At 59.4% G+C, this 24,801-nt stretch overlaps 1 protein-coding gene across 2 annotated transcripts in view; it reads right to left on the bottom strand.

Moving 5' to 3' along the window:
- Positions 1-24,801, bottom strand: part of ASS1 (argininosuccinate synthase 1) — a 52,399-nt gene that overhangs the window by 8,174 nt on the left and 19,424 nt on the right. For both annotated transcript variants that reach the window (XM_043567145.1, XM_043567144.1), the window contains exons 7-13: positions 23,298-23,372; positions 20,104-20,174; positions 19,530-19,560; positions 14,208-14,298; positions 11,284-11,368; positions 10,690-10,754; positions 1,869-2,000 (exon numbers count right to left, since the gene is read on the bottom strand). In XM_043567145.1, the coding sequence (XP_043423080.1) occupies positions 1,869-2,000; positions 10,690-10,754; positions 11,284-11,368; positions 14,208-14,298; positions 19,530-19,560; positions 20,104-20,174; positions 23,298-23,372 (550 nt within the window). The remainder of the gene's footprint in view (positions 1-1,868; positions 2,001-10,689; positions 10,755-11,283; positions 11,369-14,207; positions 14,299-19,529; positions 19,561-20,103; positions 20,175-23,297; positions 23,373-24,801) is intronic.

Below are 24,801 nucleotides of genomic sequence, written 5' to 3'. Positions count from 1 at the left end.
CCTCCCCCCGTGCATGCTCCGTCCACCCCACCCTTGATCTCCCTTTCCTAAGGGCCCCAGCCCACTTTCCCTGCCCCCCACGCCCCTCCTGCCTCCTGGGATCTACTGGAGCGGCTGAACACTTGCCCTCCGAAGCTGGCCTGTCCCGGGCTCAAAGCCACCACTCGTCGGCCGTGAGACCGTTCAAGTGTCTTCACCTCTGTGCAGCCAAGATGAGGTGATACCCGTGAGGGCCCAGCTCGGGGCCCCTCGGCAAGAGGTAGCAGCCCTTCTGGGATGAGAAGGGAGGTGGCTGGCGACTGGTGGCTTGCCCCCGCTCGGCCTCCCCGCGGCAGCCGGGGCCTCGGAGCTAGCAGCCCGCCGCCCAGGCCAGGTGCTCTCCCCCACTGGCCTGCCATGCTTCACGACTCTCCTCCTTTGTAACCAGAATCCACCTTCCAGCTGAAACCCTGCTGAGCAAGAGAGCCTGCAGGAGACAATGGTATTTAAACACCTGTCTCTACCTGGGAAGGAGGGGGACCCGGCTTCAAAGCTGCCGGATACAATGGGAGGGAGAGATCACCCAGCCAATAACCACCGAGTCCCCTTGAAGCCCCAAGATGAGTTACAGTGGTTAGGAGCTTTCAAAGGAAATAAAAGCTCCGGGTGGAGGAGGAGGGGGTGAGTAGGCGCCGCGGAGTCTTATCCCAGGTAGGGATTATTAATGTTCACTCTCCAGGGTCCCCCTGATGTCCAGGACCCCATAGGTGTCAGCAGCAGCAGGTCCCCTGCCACAGCTCAGAGGGGCTGTTTGATGTGATGTGGTTTCTCACGTTAAGGAGCCGGTGAATGTCACAGAGCGGGGTCGGCGAACATCTTCCGGAAAGGGCCCTGAAGGCAGTAACTATTCCTGTCTCTGCGGGTCGTGCGGTCTCTCTCACAACTACTCAGTGCTCCCATTATCTCTCAGAGGCGGCCAGAGACAACATGGGAGCCAATGAGCGCGGCCGTGCCCCCAAACCTATTTATGGGCACTGAAATCCGAATTATCTGTCATTTTCCTGTGACGTGAAAGAGTGTCATTAACTTTTCCCCAACTATTTAAGAAGTATAAAAAAAAACAACACCAAAAACTAGGTTCCTCTCAGGGGCTGAACAGGTATGGAAGATGGGCCGGACCTGGGGACCAGTGTTTTACAATGTGGATTCCAACTCTGGGACGACAGATAAGGCACGGAAACCCGAGTCTCAACTGTAAATCGGGGCCCACGCATACCGCGTGCTAATGTCATTCCGAGCGTGGGTTGGGGACATCTGGCTCGTGCGATGCCTGGACCTGGGGCCGAGTTCTTGGTCAAGGCAGCCTTTCCCTCGCTTGAGGTGGTTCCAGGTTCTGCCTGGAGACAGCCTGACCTGGGGCCAGACCCAACTAGGCCACCTCCGGTTGTGTCATTTTGTACAAGGTCCTTTTCCTCTGAGCCTCAGTTTCCTCGCCTCTGACAAGAGCTGGCCGGAGCCCTCCTCCTAGGAACATGGGGAGGGACTCCCGGGGATGGCTGGTGTCCCTACACAGTGCCTGGCACGCGTGCCGCGTAAAAGTCGGCCACCCCAGGGATGATGTGTGACGCTTCCCTGGCCCCCGCTGACGTCACGCGAATCGCAGGTGGCGGAGCGGCTGGACATCCTGGGGGGACTGACACATTCCCCTCAACACCCTGCGAGGAAGGCAGGTTCTGGCGCCCCCGCCCCCCTCGCTCCTTGTCCCCTGGCCTCGCCTGACCCCCTTCGGCCTGCATCCTTCGGGCTCTCGCGAGGATGGCGGTGGGTGGAGCGGGACCGGAGGAGGGTGCTGTTTGCTTAGGGAGGGGAGGGCAGCGGGGTCTACGCACCCGTATATACCAGCTCGGCGAATTTCAGGCCCAGGCCCTGTTTGATTTTGCGCACTTCCCGATCCATGGTGAAGGCCTCGATGTCTAAATGAGCGTGGTAAAGGACCGTCCCTGCTGGGGTCTCGTAGATACCTAGCCATTTTTCCAGGCAGGGGGAAAAGGAGAAAAAAAGAGAGAAACGCATGAAACCCAAACTGTCAGCAAATGACAAAAAAATGGAAAAAAAAAAAATAATGACTCGTCTGACAGGAGACAAGCCGGTCGGACCCATTCACTCCCAGCTTGCCGCAAAACGCTCCTGTCATTATGCTCATGCTGGGGCCACGACAGTCCACTCTGCGGCTTGCGGAGAAAATGTCTGGATCCCCCCTTTGAAGAGGCCCTCAGACGTTGGAAAATGACAGGGTTTCGGAGCTGTTCCCCCCTCCCTCCCAACGCGTGCCCACCGGCCCGCGGCTGAAAACCTATAATTAAACCAACCACAGTGGAGCCCAGGGCCCCAAATATCCCTTCCTCCCTTCCACTGGGGGAGCCAGGGGAGGGGACAGCTGTGCGCACACATGCCACCTTCAGCCAGAGGCTCCCTTATGAGTCACGTCTCTGCAGAGAAGCCCTCACCTCTGGGGTAGCCGCAGAGGGCTCGGCGGTATCCCGTGCTGGCCCCATGCACAGATGGGGAAACTGAGCCTGGGAGGAGAAAGGACGTGCCCAACGTGGGGCCACGTCCCTGACCAGTGCTGTCGGCTGCCCTGTGGCTCAGCTGGCGGTGGGGGCCCAAACCCAGAAGGTCGTGGGGAGGCTGGTCTTGCTCAGGGGCCCCCCCTCCGTCCCTATTACGTCAGGCCCAGCCCCTCCGTTTCTTAAACAGCCTGCTTGGACCAGACGGTCTCCGAAGTGACACTGAGGCACCTGGCCCCGAGCTGAGCGCGGTCCCGGGAGGAAGGTGTGATTCACAGATTCCTCCCTAGAGGGGAGGACACCGCGGTGCCCAGAGGCAGGACCGCCCGCGCGCGCGCGCGCACGCACGGTCAGACCCCCTCTTGTGGCGAGCAGTACGGCCTCTCGGGTGAAGTTCAGGGCAGCGCCTTGAGCTGACCACAGAGTCTGCTGTCCCGATGGCGGGGCCGTAATCTGTCCCCCTTCCGCAGATGGCTCTCCAAAAGGTTCCCCTCCTCCCACCGTATAGCGTTCCGGTTATGTGTGCCGCTTCCCTGGTAGTTTTGGTTATCCTGAAAACGTACCGCGGTCTCGCCACACTGGCTGCTCTAAAAACCAGAAAGGACCTGCACGGCCGTGTTCACCACGGCCAGAGGGCAGAAGCAGCGCGGATGCCCACCGCCGGCCGAACGGCTCAGCAAAATGTGGCAAACACACTCAGCAGAATTATTATCCGGCCTGAAAGAGGGAGGGGGTTCTGACGCGGGATCCGGCGGGGATGCGCCCGGGGAACAGGGCACGAGGAGCGCCAGCCGGTCGCGGGAAGACAGATCCTGCACGGTTCCACTTTACGTGAGGCCCCCCAGAGTCGTCGAGTTCATAGGCACAGAACGCAGAAGGGTGGGCGCCAGGGGCTGGGAAGGAGGAGGGGCTGGGGGGGGGGGAGGCGCTGGTTTACAGGGTGAGGGTGAGGACTCTCCGGTTCGGGAAGGCGAAAACGAGGCTAGAGGTAGCCGGTGGGCCGGCTGCACAGCAGCGTGAACGTATTTGGACTGGACTGTAGGCTTGAAAATGGTTCAAATACACCTGTTAAGTGTATTGTACCACGGTTTCCAATAAAAGGTTTCAAAAAGCCTCCCCTGCCCCGAGCCCAAATCAGAAAGGAGGTTGTTTTCAACCCTGGAGCCCAAGGGGCCGAGGACACGGCTGAGTGCGCTGTCCCTGGCCAGAAATGCCCTCCTCCGGGAACCTGCCCGCCTTGGATCTTTCCGTCTGGGAGTCGCAGAAATGCCGGGGCGAGGACAGGCCCTTTCGGATCGCCGGTGCCCTGTTGTCCCAACTTTGAGCTGCAAACCTATTATTCAGATAGGCTTTGGCAGAAGCCCGGCCTTTAGAGCACGCGGCCCAGGCCCCGCTGCGGGGAGCGGAGGCCCCTCTGAAAACGCTGGGCTCCACCAAGAAGTCCTTTAAATGCCAACCGGGTCCAACACCGCTTTTACAGAGGGGCAGGCTGAAGCCGGGGAGGGAGGGGACCTGCCCAAGGCGAGTGGGACCGGCACTGGACCTCCCTTCTCTGCCCCAGGCTGCTTCTCAGGGCCTCTGGCAAAGCAATCCCGTGCTTACCAGGGCGTGAAAGGGAACAAATCCGAGGAGTGGCTTAGGAGGAAAAGACTGGGCTCTCACCCTGGCTCCGAGGTGTTCCCCAGTAGAAAAAAAGAGCCTCTCTGGGGTGTGTGTGGGGCGGGTGGTGAGTCTCTTATCTGCAAACCTCTGATATCCTGGTCTTGGGGGGTGGGCACATCCATGTCAAAGCCCCACCTAGAGGCCAGGTGCTGATATGATCACAGTGTGCCACGAAGGAGCCTGTCCCATTCCACTTGTGTGACCCTCAGGGCAAGGTCTACTGTCCTGCTCCAACTGTGACCTTTCAGGGGGGCAGGGAAAACGGCCTCCCCAGCAGGAAGACCCCACCATCCCAAGTTCACGCACCGGCCCCAAGCCCTGGAGTCCTGGGGAGTTGTTCAGACCCTCACTCAGCTTTTGGCAAACGCGGTTCAAATGGGCTCGGAGCGGCCCCCAGCCACCAGCCAGAAAGGGCAGAAAGGCTGGTGGCGGATGGATGGCTGAGAAAAGCCAAGAGCATGAGAACGGGGAGCCACAGAAAACCTACGAGAGCTTAGCACAGAAGTTGGGGCAGTAAGGTACCACACACGCGTGGCTCCCAGTGGCCCCCGGGGCCACGGAGAAAGACCCGACAGGTCCGGCCGTCTGTTTACGAAGACAGACATGTTGGGAACACTGAGAAATGCCTGCCTCCAGGGGCACCCGTGTGGCTCAGTCGGCTAAGGGTCCCAGCTCTTAATTTCGGCTCAGGTCGTGATCTCATGGTCATGGAATCAAGTCCCATCCCACATCGGGCTCCTCGATGAGCGTGGAGCCTGCCTGGGACTCTCTCTCTGCCCCTCCCCCCTCTCAAAATAAATAAATCAACACCCACAACAACAAAGTCGGCCTCCGGAATGGCAGAGATGAGCACAATATTCAAGTGGCAGGTTTTCAACTATCCTAGAAACTTTAGCATCGGGAACATAGTAATTTTCCAAGAGCCACCTAAAGCAAGATACCGACAGAGGCTTTTACTGGCCTTTCGTCCGTCTCAGGCACAAGCTAAGAACTCGGTATTTACTGAATTGCAAACAGGCCTTCTAATGATTAGTTTTGGCACGTCTTGGAAAAACCCAGATACTTTCAAAGCCTATCCGTATATTGGCACGGTCAGTCTCCATAGTGCCAGCCGGGGCGGGCCAATAGCTAGAGCCCTGGAGCCCTCTTCCTTTCCGGCTCCCGGGGAACCTGACTCCTCCTTGCTTTTCTGTCTGGCTGGGCCAGGCATGGGGTGCAGTCCAAGCCGTATTTGCAAAGGGCTGAGGCTGGGGACCAGAAGTCCCACGGACAGGATATCTTCGGAGAGCTCCCAGCTCAGCTTTGCCATGTGACCTTGGCCCACGTCAGTTGCCTCTCTGAGCCCCAAGCAAACTGCTCCTCCTTCCAACTTTCACGGGAGGCCTGCCTGGAAGGTGAGTGCCCAGGCACACCCACATCGCAGGTGCGCACCCTGCTGGCTTTGTCTCTAGAACACGGGGGGGGGGGGGTGGGCTGACCCCACAGTATCACCTGAACAGCAGTCACGTGCGATGCTAGGAGGACACCTAGACTGTCCAGCCAGGAAGACCCGTGACCTGCCCCAGGGCCACCTGCTGCTGGCCCAGGATAGCTGTTTCCCAGGAAAGGAGCAGAGAACGTGCCCGACGGCTGCGGGAAGCATCCGGGCAAGAAGAAAAGCCATAGCCCCTGACACACAGCAGCACAGTTAATATTCCTGCTCCCTTTCTTAGGTGTTAAAGTTAATCGTGACTGATCAAAAAGCTGTTTTCAGGTCGCTGCTGTCGTGTGTGCGTGTGTGTGTGCGTGCGTGTGTGTGTGTGTGTGTGTGTGTGTGTGTGATAGGGAGAGAGAGGGCGTTTGAAAGATCTCCCCTCTCCTCTCCACAGGGGTAGGGGGTACAGATGATTTCTGTGTATTCCTTCTGGAAAAAAAAAAATGACTTCAAAAAAAAAAAAAAAACAGTGACAGAAACCTGATGCTAAAAGACTATGGATTTGGGGCTTTTGACAGTCGGCATACAAACCACTGCACAAAAAGAAGGAGGAAATGACAGGTGAGTCGCTGTCGCGGTGGAAGAGACAACAGACATCTTCGCAGTGACATGCACAGCGGCTCCAAGTGTCTATTTTCATCTCCCCGTGTTTACAGGAAAAAGACAGGGGTGTCAACGGCTCTCTGCGGAGCAGCCTCAATCACACCGTAATTACTGCTGGGGCGGGGGGGGCGGGGATGGGGAAAAGGGCAGGGATCTAGGGGAGGTTGGCAGGGGTGGGGGTGGGGTGGGAGCGAGAGTGGACCGAGGAGGAAGTGGTGGGGACCAAAACACTTCTGCCGCTGCTTCTCTGTTCCCGAGGCTGCCAGGTTAACCGGACCCGCACAGCTTGGCAGAACTGACTGAGATCCACCAGTGAGCTGGGGTCCGGGGCAGCGGGTGGGGATAGGGGTGAGGGCGCCTGGACCAGAGGTGGTCTGCTTTGGGAAAGCAGGATCCAGAGGGAGAGATTTGCAAAGACCCGGGGAAGGGAGGCTGGCTGGAGCCCAAGGGCTCCCCTCTTAGGTACCAGGGCCAAGGATGGAGAGGGTTGCCATGGTAACGGGGAGGCAAATCATGGTGGGTCTCCAGCCGTCCTCTGTGCCCTGGTGCCCTGCGAACCCCAGCCTGGTGAGCAGTGTGGGCCTCTGAGGGTACAGACATCTTTGTTGCATAACTCTCTCTCTCTCTCTCTCTCTCCTCTCCATCTGGAACATTCCATCTGAGCGGAGCCTCTGGGAGGCCTGGACAGGTGGGCAGGCAGGTGGGTAAGTGGGCGGGCAGCCCTTGGTTTTTCTTAGCCAGAAAGTGGAGGAATCGGGAGGAAGTGAGACAGGAGGGGAGAGTGGGAGAGAGATGGAAAGGGTGGAGGAGAGAGGGACAGGGGAGGGAAGAGGAGAAGCAGGCAATGAGGAGGAGAGGGAGGGAGTCGGCAGGGGGAAGAGGCAGCAGCAGGCAGAAGTGAGCCGGGGAGGGACAGGGCTGGGAGCGAAGAAGGGAGCCGAGGTGGCTGGAGAAGGAGAAGAGCAGGAGCTGGCGCCTTCCCCGCTCCCCTCCTGCCTGCCCTGCCCCCCTCCTCCTCCCCACTGATTTCATTTACTTCACTTAATTAGCCCCCCTCCAGAGTTAAAAAGATAATGTGATAATGACAACGTGAACAGCCACAATACAGCAAAAGCACTTCCGTCTGCAGCCTCCCCAGTCCCCTGCCCCTCTGACCCCATGACCACCCCAGGCTCAGGGCAGTGGCACTGCCCAGCTCCCTACCCAACTCCCACCCCCCCACCCCCCCAAAAAGAAACCAAGCCCTTTAACGAATTTCAATTATGAGCTTTGTAAAATCAATACAAACGACATTTTCCCCTTGTACACGGAGCGACGGACAATAGCGTCTTCCTGTTCTGCCCTCAATATCGTTGACAATTAACAGCTTCTCCCATTACGGTAGACTTAATAAAGACCTTGTCGTGTGGACATCCCCAGCACCCTCACGTACTCCCCCCCTGCTCGTTCATCCTCCCGACGAATTACTCAGAGTGGAGACGTACAAACAGGACACCGCCCGAGAAATCGCGAAGCAGCTGTCTTCTCTCACCCCCTCTGATCCAAGTAAGAAAACAGGCAAATTACAACTTCCAGGGGGTAAGATCACCCAGGCCGGCCCCACCTTCGACAGCTGGGGCCACAGAGAGGGAAAGCCACTTGCTAAGGTCACACAGCAAGTTCTTGGGAGCCGAATGTCGACTGTCTGCTCCAAAGGCTCTACAGCTCTCGGGCTCAATTCTGTGCCTTTAGGGACGGCTTCCCACAGGTACACGCAGAGTACCCGGAGAGGCTAAGTCGCTTTCCCAGTGGTGATGGACCTGAGACAGGGACTCACGTCTTCTATCGAAGCCCAGCCCTCCAATGTGCCTCCGTCAGGTTCCAGGCGCTCAGCTCCCCCTCAGACCTAACAGGCCACCTGGGGTGCCCCCTAACTTCTTCACTAATCCCCCCAGAATGTTCCACTCCACCCTCTCTCTTCCACACCTACCCGCTGAAGCCCATTCTCCTGCCACCGTCTCCAGGGTGTCATTTCAGCATAGCCCCGCCCGGGTCTTCATTACTACCCCCTTCAAGTTTACTCGACTGTCCCTACTTTGCGGGATGCCATTTCACAGAGTGACCTCAGGCCAGTCCCTACCCGGTGATTCGTTTTCACCACAAGTGCCAGTCCTGGTCGGTTGGTGTCACTCTCCAAAGCACCGAGACACGTCCACAATCCACGAACGATGGCTCGGGAAGGTCATGACGGCAGGTGCCATAGAGGATGCCTCTGAGCCACACGGAGCTCCCCGAGGGCACAGGTCACCTTTGACCTTCCAGCATGCCTCTGTGGCTGCTGTCATTTGTGGGGCACCTGATCCCACTATGCAACACGGCCGGAACCTGGGTGTGCCCCACCCGCGAGTTTCAGCTCTTGGCCTCAGCCCCACGCCTCTCTGGGTCTGGGCATCCGTCCTGGCCTTGGTTTCCCCTTCTGTCAAATGAAGGTTGCGGATCTGTGGCTCCCCAAGGTCCGCCTAGATCTGCCTCGCACGATTTTACATTGTGCTGTCTCCCAAGGGCAGACCGAGACAAAGGGACATTTAATTAGACGTTAATACAGGTAAGAGACAAAGGTAAGTGAGGATAAAAGGTAGCAGCTAATTAGTAATATTGTTCTGACAAGGCCTTCCCTGAGAGTTTCAATTAGGTTGCTTCTGGAAGATAGTAGCTGTGTCCAGGAGGGGGAAAAAAAAAAATCATGGGAAAGAGGCTAAGCAGTCACTTTGCCTCCCTCCTCCCCGCACCTTTGGAGACACATCCAAACAGGTCATAGGCAAAAAGATCCGACCTCCACCCCCGTACCTACCACGTCACACGTGGGCCAACCGGGGCCCCGAGCTGACAAGTCAGAGGTCACCGGGCAAGCCTGGGCGAGCCTGAGTGACAGCTCCCACACCCTGCCTCCCGGCCCAGCACGCTGTTCTGACAGCTGAAATCTGGCCATCAGCTCTCTGCGTCTGAGAATCTTAGTAAAAATGTCCTAAAGGACAAAGCGCCGTGACTATCCCTTGGCCTGGCTGCCTTTGGCTTGTGTTATCTTTTTAAATTGGCCCGAAGAAGGGGCGCCTGGGTGACTCAGTCGGTTAAGCATCTGACTCTTGGTTTCTGCTCAGGGCATGCATGATCTCATGGTTTGTGGGTTCGAGCCCCACGTCCCCCCCTGCGATAGCAGTGTGGGGCCTGCTTGGGATTTTCTCTCTCTCCCCCTCTGTCTGCCCCTCCCATCTCGCACGCGTGTTCTTGCTCGTGCTCCCTCTCTCCAAATAAGTAAATGAACTTTTAAAAATAACATAAAATACGGGGCGCCTGCGTGGCTCAGTCGGTTGAGCGTCCGACTTCGGCTCAGGGCATGATCTCACAGTTCGTGAGTTCGAGCCCTGCGTCGGGGTCGCGCTGACAGCTCGGAGCCTGGAGCCTGCTTCACATTCTGTGTCCCCCTCTCTCTCTGCCCCTCCCCTGCTCACACTCTGTCTCTCAAAAATAAAGATTAAAAAAATTGTTTTTAATAAAAAATAACATAAAATAAATCAAACCTAAGCAAAGCAAGCTGAACATCTGTCAAAACGGGGGACCCCCCCCAAGCTCACCACCAGTATTTAAAAAATCAGGGGCTCGATTTGGGGGCTCTCACTGCTGCAAGATTTCCCTCTCCCTCTTAAAGTTCCCTAAGGAGGCAGCATTGCTTTATATCATATGCTGACAGACCCAGACCTGCGGGGATTTGAGATCCCCTTGTATGGGGAAACTGAGTCCCGGAGGGGAGGGTGTGGCCTGGGGACTGATCGGTCTGATGCCCCTGTGAGAGATGGCCGGAAAATCACAGGGCTCTGCTTACTAAAGAGAAGATACAGGCACCCGCTTGGTTGGGACCAACCTCTCTCCACTCCTGGGCCAGCCAAAGGCAGCTACGGGCCGCCTAGCCGACGAGTCAGCTGCCCCAAACCCAGGCGCAGGCCCCCCTCGCATGACCAGTGCAGCCCATAGCGCCCACCCCTGGCAAGATTCCTGCCCTGCTGGGCTGGCGGCCTCCTCAAAGAAGCCTTAATGACTGTGAAATCGGCCCTGCATGGTCTGCCTCCAGACCTGGCTGACCCACCCAGGGCACAGGAGAGCCTGGCTTCCAGGCCCGTCCCTGGCCTCCCCTCGCCTCTGAGCCCCTCCTGGACCCCCAGCTTCCTCCTCACTCTTGGGACAGTGCCTCTCATGATGCCCTTGGAAGTCAGGGACACACGGCCCGCTATCCCCGCTTCACAGGGGAGAAACGGAGTCTGGCGGGGGGAAGGAACCTGCCCCGACGCCCCGATGGGATGGCGATTTGGGGGGGGCTTCTGGAGTCTCTGGGAGCTGAGACGTGCCCCCGAGGGCGGAGAGCAGACTCACCTCGGGACTTCATCCCGATGAAGCGGTTCTCCACGATGTCGATGCGGCCCACGCCGTGCTTGCCCCTGTGGGGAGAGCGGGTTCTTGAAAACCAGATGCCGCCGCGAGGATGCGAGTCGGAGGCCGCCCTCCTGGCTGGGCTCTCAGCTGCGGGGCGCCAGAGCCACAGAGCCACATGGGGGCTGCCCAGCGCCATCGCAGGATCCAAGACTCAAAGGAACATCTGAGCCAAGTCACCTGCCTCAACCGCCCATTGCACAGGTGGGGAAACTGAGACCCCGAGGGTGGAAAGGATCGCCCGGGTCACGCAGTTGAGTTTGCCACTTGTTACCTCCGTCCTGAGGCCTTGCTTGGCACCAGCCCTCCCCCTGCTCATCTTTCCTTCTGTCCCGGTCTCGGGTCGGACGGAGGGCTCAGAAGCTCAGACCAGGAGACCCCTGCCTACGGGCTGTGCCAACGGCCGCCGGCAGGACCCAGGCGCATCCCCCTTGGCCCCGAAGCCCCAGGCCGTGACCATCAGCCACAATGGCCTGTGCCAGGGCTTGCCCGAGACGGTGGTCTCCCAGGAGGCCGGGAAAGGCTGCGGGCACTCACGCGACTTCATTCAGGTACATGAAGAGCTCCAGGGACGTGCGGTGGGTGGTGCCGTCTTTGACGTTGGTCACCTTCACGGGGACCCCTAGGGCAGGAGGAGAGGGCGGTGGGCCTGCGGGGCCGGAGCTTGGAGGAGCCTGTGCCTGGCACCCCGCCCTCTCCCTCCACCCGCAACGCCTTAAATGGATGTGACAGATATAGACTCCAAATGACTCCTTGAAAAGCCCTGTGCAGGTTGGGGCCTGCTGGAGGGAGAGAAGGGGCGAGAACGCCCCCCAGAATGAAAGGGAAAATGCAATAAAAACGCGCCCCCCACCCTTCCCATTCTCTCTGTCCCTTTTGCATTTAGGGGCTGTGAAATTGGAACCAGCCCTGAACTAATTGAATTTCACGCTCCACCATTGTCTTACGCCCGGGCACCTTCTGTCCCACCAGCTACCCAGGCCGCCTGGCCGAGATGCGGAGGGGCTCGGGCTCGTGCACGCACATGCGCACGCACACACACACACACACACACACACACACACTCACAGCCCCCTGCCACGTCTGTCAGGTGGACCCCCCGGACCCCGATCGCCGGAGTAAAGGGGTGCCCGCTCCAGCAGGCGAGGTGTCGGGAGGTGTCCGTGAATTCTGAGAAGTCGGGGCTGGGGTGGCAGGGGGGCAGGAGGGAGGTGGCCGCTGCTCGGGGAGGGGAGGGCAGGGCCGAGTCAAGGGGGGCAGTGGGTGGGTTCAGGGTTGACTTTGAATAGCAAGGGGGCACTTTTCTGGAGCGGTGTGAAATGAGCAATGAATGTATCAGGGGGCTAACAAGAGAGCTGTAACAGTGACAAAGAAAAGCTGTTCAAAGTTGGCGGATAATCCCCCACCCATCTGCCCAGCTCATTACCATGTAGCCAGCGACCGGGGGCCAATCAGCCTCTATAGCGGCTTTCCAGTCTTTATTAGCCGGGCGCCGCTTGGAGGGGCTTCCCTCAAGGCGCTGTCACCTCGCCATTCTTCACCCCCATTTCCAGGGGTTTTATAACTTGGTTGTAAATTGCTATTAAATGTAAGTCTGCCCAATAATGAACCTTAAGCCCCTCTCGCCACTGCCCGCCTCTCCCCTCTCCCTTTCTCTCCCTCCCGGTCCTATTATGGCCTTCGCAGGGGCCTTGGATGGGGGCCTGCCCCAGAGAGGAGCTAACATTGTCGATGCTGCTGCCGGAGAAAGCCTCTTAGCCTTTAAAATAGTTAATAATTAGATTAAAACTTCAAATAAATTAACTAGAGAGTGAATGGGAGTAGTCGGGGACGGCTCCTCCCGTCTGTTTTTTTGTTGTGTTTTTTTTTTTTTCCAGACGGTTCCCTAAATCATTAAAATGGATCACGTTTCTTCTCCAGCTCAGCCCTTGGGGCTGCCCTATTTCTGGAAGAAAGGCTGCCAGAGCCTTGTGTCCGGGACCCCGCTGCCGCCTGCCCGCCCGCCTCCCACCCTCTCCCAGGCTCCCCGGCGGAACCTGCCGGAGGTGTTGCCTGGGTCCCCTCCTGCCACCTTCTTCGAGATGGTGCCCGGAGATGCCCCATGCCTGCGGACCAGACCTGGGTCAGACAGAGTGGGCACTTAGGGCTTCAGCTACCTGCGGGGGCGTCAGACCATGGGCCCTTTGGTTCCCAAGTGGCATGAAATTCAAGCGTTTGAATGGATGCGGGGGGGCAATGAAGACGCCCGCTGGCTTGGCCAGGTTCCTGGGAAAGGCCAGGAGAGGCGGATGATCCGCGTACTAACAGCCTCTATTTCCCACTGTCTCGCTCCACACACCATACTCAGCACCTACGAGCATCATTTCCATGGCCTGTTTTATAGGAAAGTGAGCCCGAGGCCCAGAGGGGTGAAGTTGGCTGTCAAGGTCACACCAGCATGAGTGAGGCACAGATCTGAACCCCCACCTCCCCTTCCCCATCCTAGGTCTCTGAGGTGCCCTGGGAGGGACCATGTCCCTCTCCCTCCGCTCTGTTCTAGCCCAGGGAGTGGCCTTGTGGATGGACTGTCCAGCCTCCTTGTCCAGACTCAGGATGCCCCCCCACCCCTTGCTGGATCCTCTAGCTCCTGCCTAGCACCACCTCCAGGAAGCCTCCCCGATTTCTATAGCTGCCTGGGCAGGTCCTCTCCTTGGGTGCCCTGAGCCCTCACTCTGAGCCTGGTCCCGCCCTTCTCATTACCAGGCTCACCTTGCCTTCCCGTCTGTCCTCTATGGCAAGAGGTGTGCCTGGTGCCAGGCTCGAGACTGGGCACTCAGGCCGGGCCAGCAAACATGTCTTGCTGCTAGCAGTGAAGCTAGGGAGATCAGGACACCCACCCACGGCCAAAGCGAACAAGAGTGGTGGCAGCTTTGAGTCTGGGGTAGGGGGTGTGGACAGCATCGAGCCTAGGATTAGCTGAGGCTTTAGCTGTGGGGTCAGAGGGGCCCCCCGAGGCTGGCTCTCTAAGACCCGCCATTTACTGAGCACCTCCTTGGTGCCGGAACCCTGTAGCAGACACGTCCCTTTCAGACCTCATTCCATGCCATGAAAATGCCAAGTGGCGGATGCTTTTATCACCAGTTTACAGAAGGGGACACTGAGGCCGAGGATAGCTGAATGACTGCCCCAAGTCCCAAAGCAGCTGGCAAATGACTGCCTGGGGACTGGAATGCTGTCACGTCAGAGCTGGTGCCCGTGAGCCCATGTGATGGGCCACTGAGGGTGCTTTTCTCTGAAGCCTGGGGGGCTTCCGTGGACCACGCCATCTGGGGAAGCGGGGGTTGGCAAACCTGAATTCTGGCTTCCGGGAACACAGGGGGGATGGAGAGGGCTCGTGCCCAGGCCTGGGCACAGGGGAAAGGAGCCAGGACCCCAGGGCCCCAAGAGCTCACCCCCTCGGGTCCCAACAGGCGGGCACCTACCTTTCTTGAACTCGATCTCAAGGATGTCAGGGCTGTTGGGGGCTTTGGTGGGGTCCTGGGTCTTTGTGTAGAGGCCTGGAGGCGCTTGGTTCTGATAAAAGACAGAAAGAGGTTGGAGGCCGGGGTGCCCAGAGCCAAGCTGTGCCCTGCCAGTCCCTGCACCCACCTCCCACAGAGATCTGCACCCCTTCTCCGGAACTAGGGGGCTACGGCCCTTGCCACCGCCTGGCACGGACCCATGGTCCTCCCAGCCCCCCAGCCAGGAGCCGGCCTCCCCCCTGCACCCCCCCCCCCCCCACTTGCCAGGGGCCTGGGAAACAAAGGGCTCAAGAAATCAGACAATTTTTCCCCTCAACTTGATCTCATCTTTTTCTTCGACGCCCCCACAGCTGGAGGTAGAATAGAATAGAATAGCAGCAGAGGAACAAGTCAGGCAAGAAAAGTGTGACTTTGGAGGAGCGAGGCGGGCGGGCGGGCGGGTGGCAGCGGGCTTCCCGGGAGCGGACGCTCGCTCTCGCAGGCGCCGGGAATTGGGGTTTATTCTGCACTGACCGCAAAGCTAATGACTACGCGTGACCCCAGCAGGTGCTCCGGCAGGCCGAGCCGTCCCCGGGGTCCCCGAGGTTAATACTCACAGGGAGAAAAGAGAAGAGTAAAGCAAAAACCCATTTGAAAGCACATCAACCTTTATGTATATTTTTTCTTGGGCGTGCTGGAAAATGGGCCTCTCGTCTTGATCCAGCGGCAGAGGGACCGTTGACTGCCTGGGGCTCCCGAGGCCCTGGCTACCCGCCCCCCCCCCCCCACATACTCCCCGCCGGCCCAGGATCCTTGCCACTGAGGGGAGGGGGGCCCGCCTCTCAGCTTGACTGCTCTAGTCTCTTCTGTGGGCACCCCGGACCTAGCAGTTTCCACCTGGGACACCCTGGGACACATAGTTCCTTAAATCTTTGCTTTCAGAACCCTGCAGACATTCACGGGTCTCTTTCCACCTGCAGTTTCTTTCAGGTTCCCAGCAGCCCCCTTCGGTAAGGTCAAGTGCTATCATCCTATCTATAGATGAAGAAATAGAGGCTGAGCATGGGGCGGGGGGTGGACCATGGCTGCAACTAGGTTCTGTGCAAGCCTGAGCTCTGCCCGGGACAGGGAACCCTGAGACCGGCCACAGACACGAGCTGGGTTTTAGACTGGTGGGAAATACCCTCAGCCAGGGGTCAGGATCTCCGGCCTGTGGGGGGGGGGGGGGGGCGGGGGGGGTGCTTGGGCAAGTTGCTTTGCTTCCTTGGGCCTGTTTCCCTCACCTGCAAAATGGGGAAACGATCCCTGCCCTTGACCATCTTCCACCGTAAGCACACAGGGTGGTTTTTGTAATTTTTACTGGGCGTGCACATCACCCAAGAAAATGGCAGGGAGGTCGGGTGCAAATTGTGACCTGCCCTGCAGGGGGGGGTATGGCAGCTGGAACAGACCCCCGGTGGCGTCTGCCTCCGGGAAGAGCCTGTCCAGGAGAGGTGGGCCGGCAGAGGTGCCTTGGGCCCCCTCACCTGTGGTCGCTTTGCTTCTTGGCTGTATGCCCAAGTGACCAGCCATCCTGGCTCCCGCCCGCCTAGGCACCCCTCAGTCCTGGGCAAGGGGGGATGCTTGGGCTTCTAGCTCCACCTCTGAGCTCACACAGCGGTCTGCGGTGGACCCCTCACCTCCAGATTGCTGCACGACCTGGGCCCCGCTGTATCCCTTCATCTGTTTCCATCTGTAGGGTGGGAAAAAGCCTCCGGAGCTGACCTCAAAGACAGACTCAGGGCAGAAGAGGGTCCTTCAGGACCTGATGCCTCCACGGCAGAGATGGAAAACCAAGGCCAAAGAAGTGGCTTGACCCAGTCATATTGCCTGCCCCCCCCCCCCCCGGTGTAGACTCTAGACTCCCTGTTCACTGCTCTTCCCATCACCCCCTGCTGTTCCCCAGCTGGTTTCGAAACCAAAGGGCTGAGAAACAGCGCAAGGGATTGGGCCAGAGACAGCCACCATCGTGCACGGTGGGGACAGGCTTCAGAGAAATGGTTTCAGAGAAATGCCCAGCTCCCCAGGCACTGCTGGGTCCCCAGGCACCGCTGGGTCCCGCCGACCACCGCATTCCTTGGGCACAGGCAGGCCCGATGACAAACCGTCCTTGGCCAAAAGGCAAAGTGGAGAGCAGGGCTTGGACCTCTGGGTGTCCCCCCTGACTCCGCAGCCCCTTTCCCCACAGCCCAGGATGAACTCAAAGCGGGGTGCCAGCGCTGAGGGTCCCCGGTCCCGCACCCACGGCTCCTTCCTCCCCCCCCACCCCCCCCTCACCCCAGCGCTGCCTGACCTCCAGCCGCGCTTCTCTGCGAAGCTGGGAACGGAGGACGAGATGGCCTGTACTTGGGAGGACAGAGGAGGCGGGCAGAGCCGCTCGGCCAGCGACCCACACTCCGCGGTGGACGTCGGATGCAGCTGTCCTGCCGGTTTCCGACACCCTGACAGCGCCGATTAAATAAAATAACTAAATAGAAATCAAGTGACATTTGCTTTGCATTCCGAGGTGGCTGGGCGCCTGCCTTCTTTTTTACTCTCCCTCCTAAAAGCCCAGTTCAAATGACAAATAGTTTGTTGCCGAGTATCAATACCATCTATCTATTTATCCCTCCCAGCGGGAGGGCTCACTTCCAATGTCATCTGGGGGGGGGGGGGCTGGGGGGAGGGAAGAGAGTGAAGAAAAAAAAAGAGAGAGAGTGGGGGGTGGGGTGGGGGGAGAGGCCGAAAGAAAGCATGAAACAGGGCCGAGAAGGAGAAATTGGAAGCAAATGGCCCATGAACTAAACCATGATGTAGAGGCATGATCGATGCTGAAAATGGTTTATTCATCCATCAGATATGGCGGGCCGGCGACTGAATGAACTCTTTCACTGTGTGCCGTATGAAGTTAAAGCAAGTAAATTTCTATCTTTCTTCGCATTAGCTGCCTCATTGCCCTTCAATCAGCCCTCACGGAGGCAGAAAATGGCTCCGCCATCTGCCTTCAGACCCTCCCTTCGGCAGGTCTTGGGGCTTTTTTTGGAGAGGGGGCGGGGGGCCCCCCGTTCCCTTGAGCTGTCTCCCCATCTCCTCCCAAGGGGGCCGGGGCTGCCGGTGGGGCGGGGGGGGGGGTGGAGGCTGGCACCATGCACAGGGCATCTAGAGATGCAAGGGGGGGGGGGTCCTGGGGTTTAGGCTGGGGAGCCCCCCCCCACCCCTGCCACCAAGCCGGGCAGGCCCCGGAGAGCCGGACGGTGGGGTCCTCAGCCTTACCCCACACTGCTCAGCGGGAATGATGTTTCCTCTCACTCATACCCAGCCCAGCCTTCCCTGCCCGATGAGAGGGGTCCTGCGAGGATCTCGGCCCCTTTATCCCCCAAAGAATCTTTGTGTAAGGAGGGGGGGGGGCGGGGAGCTCGGCGCTAAGATCGAGGTGTCGTCGCCCTGTGCTAGGGACAGGCCAAGAGCCGCAGAAGGGAAGGGCTGGCTGGGGCCTCCCACCGTGTGCATGAGGAATCAAAGGCTCAGAGAGGTTGGGTCACTTGCCCGAGGCGGCACAGCACCAAGTGGCAGAGCCAGGATTCAGAGCCCAGTTTCTTAGCTCCGGGCCTGAGGCCCCAGCCTTCCCAACTTGAGCGGGTGGCAGGATTCCTACCAAGACACTCTTTGGCCCTTACGCATCCATCCACCGTCCTCGTTAGACAGGAGGCCTGAGGGGGACGGTCTGCCCAGGGTCACGCAGCCATCTGCACCCCCAGCACTGCCCAAGGGGCACTTTCCCCTCTGGCCTTGGCTCTGCTCCCCGCGCCCCCCAGCCGCCCCTTGGTGGGTGAGAGTGCCACAGGATGTTTGGAGAGGGGTCGGGGTCACAGCCTGCCTCTGCACAGCTCTGCCTCTGCCAGGCTCAGCCTCCCCCGCCCCCCTTGGCGCTGACTGACTGGCTAATTAGGGGTGGCTGGCCTGAGTGTCACGGGGTCAGCAGAGCATGAACTGGAAAAACCTGTGGCCAGCAGGCAGCGGCTCCGTGGGGCCATCAGCCCCCAGGGGGCAAGGGTGCGGGCTCTCTTGAGTGACACAGTGGGCAGAGCCGAGTGTGGGTGGGGGCGGGCAACGGGGGAACCACGGAGGCAGGAGGGCCAGCTCCCGAGATGGGGTGCCCTAGCAAGGCGGTGGGGTGGGGGGAGCCACTTAACTTTGGGCCTTGGTTTCTCCCTTTCCTCTCCCGTGAGATGAGGACTGGCTTATGGCTAGGAGCCAAGGAAAGGAATCCAAGAAGAAGCTAAACCCGGTCCTGGCCCCAGAAATGGTCACTGGGAGCTGTTACAATATCACCCACATTGCCGGAGAGGCCTGGTCCCTCCGGGCCCCCCCCCCCCCCCAGGACTCCCGGCAGGGGCTCCAGCTCCCCGACCCTCACCGGCACCAGCAGGGCACCCCCCCTCCAGCTGGCCTTCTTGGATCCCCCAGACCCCACTGCCCAAGCACCCCCACCCCACACAGCACACTTCTTCCCTAACGTCAGCCACCCAGCAGCTCACCCCACCCCCAAACCAGCCGCCCTGGTGTGGGGCTGGGCCAGGGAATGGAGACACATTCCCTCAGGGACAAAGAGATTTTTCTCTTCCCAGGATAGATTTCGTCCGGGTCCCCCCCATCCCTCACCACCCACCCCCCCCACCCCGCCCCAGCCCCCATCTCCCACGGTGGCAGGGGGAGATACAAAGGGAAACCCCCCAGGGAGAGAAATCCTAAACTTCAAACAGGGCTGAGGCCCAGCCTGGCCAGCCTGGGAGGCTGGGGACCCGGGATCAGGGCGGCCTGCCTCGGGCTGCCGTGGAAGCAGAAAACGCAGACAAATGGGTCCTGGGGCTCTAATCTGTACCACCCCCCACCCCACTGCAGCACTAGCGGCCTGAGAGCTGGTGGGCACAGCCTGGGCCCTCCTACAAGTGTCTCATCTGCCTAATTGCTTCTTTATTGTCTTACAATCACACACTCTCTCCATGCTGTCCTGAAATATTTCCTTCCCCTATTCATCTCGGGCGGCAATTAGAAAAAGAGAGCCAGGGAGTGGGGGGGGGGGGTGTCTCAAAACGCAGCAGCATGGAGTGGGGAGGCGGCGAGGGGAGGTGGGGGGCGGTGGGGAGGATCTGGACGCAGGCAGGGCTCGGCCCCAGGCCCACACCCGGCCCCCGTGAAATTTCAAATTAGGCTACAATCACATCAGACAGCATCGGGCCCGGAGCAGGCAGCCCGTTCACAGGAAACGGGGTGGGGGGGGATTACCTTGGGGTTCTCCAGGATTCCAGCCTCGTAGCTGCAGGGGGAGAGGGAAGACAGGGGGTCAGGTGGGGAGGGGCAGGGAGACGCCCCCCGCCCCCACCATGCCCAACACAAGTCTGCCCTGCCTTTCTTTCTCTGCCAAAGCAACCGCTGCCAGCCCCGCCTGGAACATTCTGAGCCCACCATAGTTGGCTGTGGGAACTGCAGGTTGCAGGAAAGACCCTGGGACATTTCCCTCAATCTTCTGGGGGGGGCACGGCCCCAGGGCTTCCCATCTTGGATGGGGGGCGCTTCAGACATGCTATTCTCTCTGCCTGAAACACTGCGTGCACCTCGGCCGGCCCAGTCCGTTCTCATCCTTGAAGTTTGAATGTCAAATGTCACTTCCTCCGAGAAGCCTTCCCGGATACCCCAGCGGAGGCCGGGTGCCTATCATCCATCTACCCCCCAGAGGGCCGTGCAATGAGCTACAAGTGGGTCGGTCCACGCATGCGGTCACCGTGACATCTGCCCTGCGCAGGCAGGTGCTCCCTGACACGGGGCGGGGCAGCGGACAGGCGGGGGACGTCTTCCTTACCTGATGTGCATAAGGTTCTCGTCCATGCTCCACGGGTTCTTGGGGGTGACCGGGATGGGGATTCCGTGTTGCTGCAGGTAAGAAGTGACACGGGGGCGGGAGTGAGGCAGCGTGAAGGAGGCCTGAGGGGCAGGTCCGGCTGCCTTGGTTTTCTTTCCAGGCTTCAGACACACTGGTCACCACGCAGTCAAGGCCAGGGCCCCGGTCTAGTGTCCCTCCCCTCCTCCAGGCTGCACGGAGAGTGAGGGCCCTGCGGCTGGACGCGCCCGTGCAGAAACCGCAAGATGGTGTCTGCGACGTCGTGGAGTGGATACTGACCTTGGAGGTTCCTTCCAGAAGATTCTGAGCATTAGAATGGGTCCCCGACCCTCTGGCGGGAGGGGGGGGGCTGGAAGGGTCCAAACTTCCACCGCAGAAGCCATCTGTGCCCGCGCGGTACTTTCTGTGCCCCAAGCAAAGGGCCTCTAGCCCACGGCACTTGTTTAAGATACGGGCCTGGCACTTTCTGGGAGGCACCCCTCTCCCCCTGCCTGGCGCAACGGCCACACCCATCACTCTGCAACCCTGAAAAGGACATCCTGGGCCGATCCGCACCCTCTCCATCCTCCTCTCTTGGTTCCAATCGTGTTTTGCTTCCCAAATGGTTCCATCCGTCGTGCAAGGAGAAAACTCATCCCACCCGAGACCCTGGGTCTGAAAGGCTGTTGGTGATCTCACTGTGAAGGCCCTTTCCGAATAAGGAGGAGGCTGACCCCCTTAGCTACCCCACGCTGCCCTGGGTGGATATTCGGCCGGAATCTAGTGCACACACGTTACTGGGCAGAGGCAGCTGAGGGGCCCAGCCAGGCCCCTTTAAGGCAGTGACACCTGACGCTTTGCCTCCAAGCCCCCTTTCGGCACCTTGCCCTCTGTGGTCCTAGACCTAGCCAGCCCCAGCCCCGTAGCCCCCACCAGCACCACTCTGCCTCTCCTGGTCGGGCCACCCTGAGCCACACTTATTCCCACGACTGTAAGATTCCAGCCTCCTCCAGGGAGCTCCTCCTTCAGCGCCACCTTAAAATTCCAAGGTAAATGAAGCTAAAAGCCCTCTAAGTTGTTTTTCTCAAGCCTTACCAGGGGAACGTTTCTGTAAGTCCGTATCTACTCGAGAATTTGTGGGCAAACAGAACACCCCATTTAGAGGGCTGCTCAGCGTTGGGGGGCCGCCTGTCTCCCCGCCAGGTTGCCAAGAGTCAAATGCACGTGCTGGCCTTAGGCTCCCTCCAGGTAGAGTGGGCCAGCAGTGGGGACCGGGACCCTGTGCGGGCGCTGGCATCCCCGGGCTGGGGGCGGAGAAAGCCAGCAGATGGGTTCCCTGCAGCCCGTTTGGGGGGATGGTTTGGAAACACTTTTGCCTTCCTTCCCACTGGGGCTCCTTGGTCGTGGTCGGAGCAAGGAGACGAGAGAGGGAGGACAGGATGGGCAGCCCCTCCAAAGAGATTTTTGTCTCCCCTCCCCTCTCTGTCCTGAGGCTCCCCCCCCCACCCCGCCCGCAAAGAAATTCTCACTGCAACTGAGACAAAAAAAAAACCCTCGTCAACATGTATTGCAGCAACTGCCCTGCTTTGTAGCCCCCCTGGCTTGTCCGCTGGCTTCTTAAAAGAAACTAATTAGGGTGACAATGCTGAGGACGGGTGGTTCTGAGTGTTTTCCCCCTTGGACGATGGCTTGGGGGGGCTGGATGGAAAATGCAGGCAACACATGTTTGCGGGTCTCCTACCCCACCTTTTGGCCTTGGTAACTTATGGGTCTTGAAAGCAGGGGTTTTCAAAGCCCCATTGATTTTTTGTCTCAGCTGAATCAGCTGCCTGGCTCTGAATTTTGGACAAAGCCTGGTTGCTGTTCAGTGATTCTGGTCATTTCCTGGGTGCAGAAACACGGCCTCCCTCCCAGAATGCGCTCAGACTCCCTGGAGCTCAATGCAGATACTGGCCGCCCGTGGAGGGGCAGGGGGGAGGAGAACCCAAGGCCTGGGGCCCCAGACTCGCCTGTTCCTCCCCCCCCTCCCCCCCCCCCCCCCCGCCATGCTCTCCTGTCCAAAGGTTATTGGGGACAGAAGCTCAGTGAAGTGACTTCTCCCCCAAAACCTGGGAAGGAAATTCATCTTTGCTGGGAAAACCAGGAGCCGCTTTTGTGTGGGGCTTAACGGAAACGAAGGGCCACGCGTGGGGTCGCCCTGGCCCTCTCTTGAACCAGGACGGCAGTCGTGAGAATGTAGTTCGGGGTGGGGGTTCCAATTCATTATTCTTAAAGATGAAACGTGTTCCATATTCAGGATCAAGGAGACGAAGGGCTTGGGGGGGGGGGCGGGGGAGGCCCTGTCAACCTGGTTCTCTTAATAGCTCTGCTATTTGACAATTTGTTTGGCAACATATGGGCTTCCTCTCGTAAACTCCCCTCTTAATAATAAAACAACAGATGGCCCAGGAGATCTTTCCTCCAAGCCCTCCAGGTCTTAATGGGATGCTGGCGGCAGGGGCAGGGCCGCGTCCCCGCCGGGTCCCCTACCACGCGGCACCTTGGCTGCGGTGAGGGCTCACAGCCAGCCCTGGTGACTGCTATTTAAAACCTGAGCAATTTTCCGGCAACGAGTCGCTTTTCCCCGTCTGATTGATTGAGGCTGTTTGTCAAGAGCTGCCATTGAGTCGCTAAAAAGAAAGGTGCCCTGGGGAGCGGCTAAGGATCTTGATGCAAAACTTCTAATATGTTTTATTGCAACTTGTACTTCAAAAGGGCTGGCTCGACACAAGCCTTTGTCTGCCACTGCCCCTCAGCGTGCCTACCTGTTCCCTGCAAAGCGCCGGGGACCATTAGCAGCCAGGTAACGGAGGGCCAAAGAACACCTCACTCACACCTCCCACGGAGGGGGAGGCACGGGGTGCCCGTCACCCTCTGACCTGGCGGACTGGAGACTCTCCGTGGAGATGCCCAGCCCAGCGCCCGCCGTGGGGCCGGCCCAGGGGACAGGTGTCACGGGGGGGAGGCAGCTGGGACAGAGATTCAGTACCCCCCCCCCCCCCCCCCCCGGGATAAGGATCAGCCTTAGCCTTGTACTGCTGGTCCAGCCCCTTGGAAGGGATATGCCCGGAGGGCCAGGGCTGGGGGTGATGGGGCGGGGGTGGGGGGTGGGGGTGGGGGTGGGGACTCAGCCATACCTTTGCATACTCCATCAGGTCATTGCGGCCCTGGAACCGGTTGTAGAACTCAGGCATCCGCCAGGGAGCGATGACCTGGGCATGGGAACAAGAAGTCAGATGTGGGAGAGCCCAGATGCTGGCTTCTTCTGGCCCTGGGGCCACAGAGCTGGCCTCTCTGTTAAGGGGCCCAAGACTCCAACGGTCACCTGGGTGGGGAGTCCCCCACTGCATCCTCCCCGGAGAGAATACAGTCCGTGTGGGGTGGCCAGTGGTACCCCATTAGGCACGGGGAGGACAGGACCTGCTACACTGGAGGGGGGGGCATGCATTGTAGAGGCCCAAGCTCCGTGGCAGGATGGCCCTGTGGCCCCCAGCTGGGTTCCCTGGCTTTCCGGGCATCTGTCTCTCTGAGACTTGAGGGTTTGAACCAGACAGGCTTCGGGTTTCCTACTAGGACCCCCGGTCAGAGGGCTAACAACCCCCGACCCCTGCCCGGGGTGGGGGTGGGGGGTGGTCCACACCACTGCAGAAGCCCTGCAGGGCTCAGAGACAACGCATGGTGCTCTCAACCCATTTCTCTTGGTCTCCTGCCTTCTGCATGCCGGAGCTGCACTGGGTGGGGAAGGGAGAGGAGTCACAGCCTGACTGAGGGGACTGAGCTCATTTCACGGGGGGCCCCATCAGCCTGGGGGTGTAAGGGTCAGGCCCCCAAGAAGAGCCCCCACCCAGCCCTGGAGCCAGCCAGGCCCCTGCCTCTGATGGCAAGCTGCCCCTGGCACAGGCTCGGCCATGGGGGGCACCCTCTGGTCTCATCTCAGCTTTGGCCCCTGCCCTCAGCCCCATCCCAGCCCCTCGGCTCCGCCTCTGCAGACAGAGATCCAGAAACCAAACACCTTGCCCTCCTCCCCCAAGCTGCTGTGGGAACCCAGGGAGGGGGGGGGGTGTCAAGAGAAAGCCCCCATGGCCACCGGCCTGCGACAAGCTAGCAAGCAGCCACTGCTGAGGGCTTCCTAGCTGCCCAGTGTTTGGGGATCATTAGAGCTTACCTCCAGGTCACTCCCACCCAGCAAGCAGCTGCTGGCTGGTTAAAGGGACAGAGAAAGATGGTCTACTTTAAAAAAGGGACACCTGGGTAGCTCAGTCGGTTACGTGTCCGACTTCGCCTCAGGTCATGATCTTGCGACTCGTGAGTTCGAGCCTCACGTCAGGTTCCGTGCTGGCAGCTCGGAGCCTGGAGCCCGCTTTGGATTCTGTGTGTGTCTCGCTCTCTGCCCCTCCCCCACTCGTGTTCTCTCTATCAAAAATAAGCATTAAAACATTTTTTTTTTTTAAATAAACAAATAAGGAAACCTCTTAGGGCTCCTTCAGGAGGAGAGACATCTTCTGCAGCTTTAGCCTGAAGGGACCTCGAAGGAGCTCAGACCTAGGCCTGTCCTGCCCAGTCCGGCGGCCAGGAGCCACGTGTGGCCACCGAGACCCGAAACGTGGCCGGTCCTGGCTGGGATGTGCTGCCACTGCAAAG

The sequence above is a fragment of the Prionailurus bengalensis genome, chromosome D4 (assembly GCF_016509475.1).
Source record: "Prionailurus bengalensis isolate Pbe53 chromosome D4, Fcat_Pben_1.1_paternal_pri, whole genome shotgun sequence".
Lineage (NCBI taxonomy): Eukaryota > Metazoa > Chordata > Mammalia > Carnivora > Felidae > Prionailurus > Prionailurus bengalensis.
Note: the sequence above shows the minus strand (reverse complement) of the source record. Positions and strands in the feature narration are given on the sequence as shown.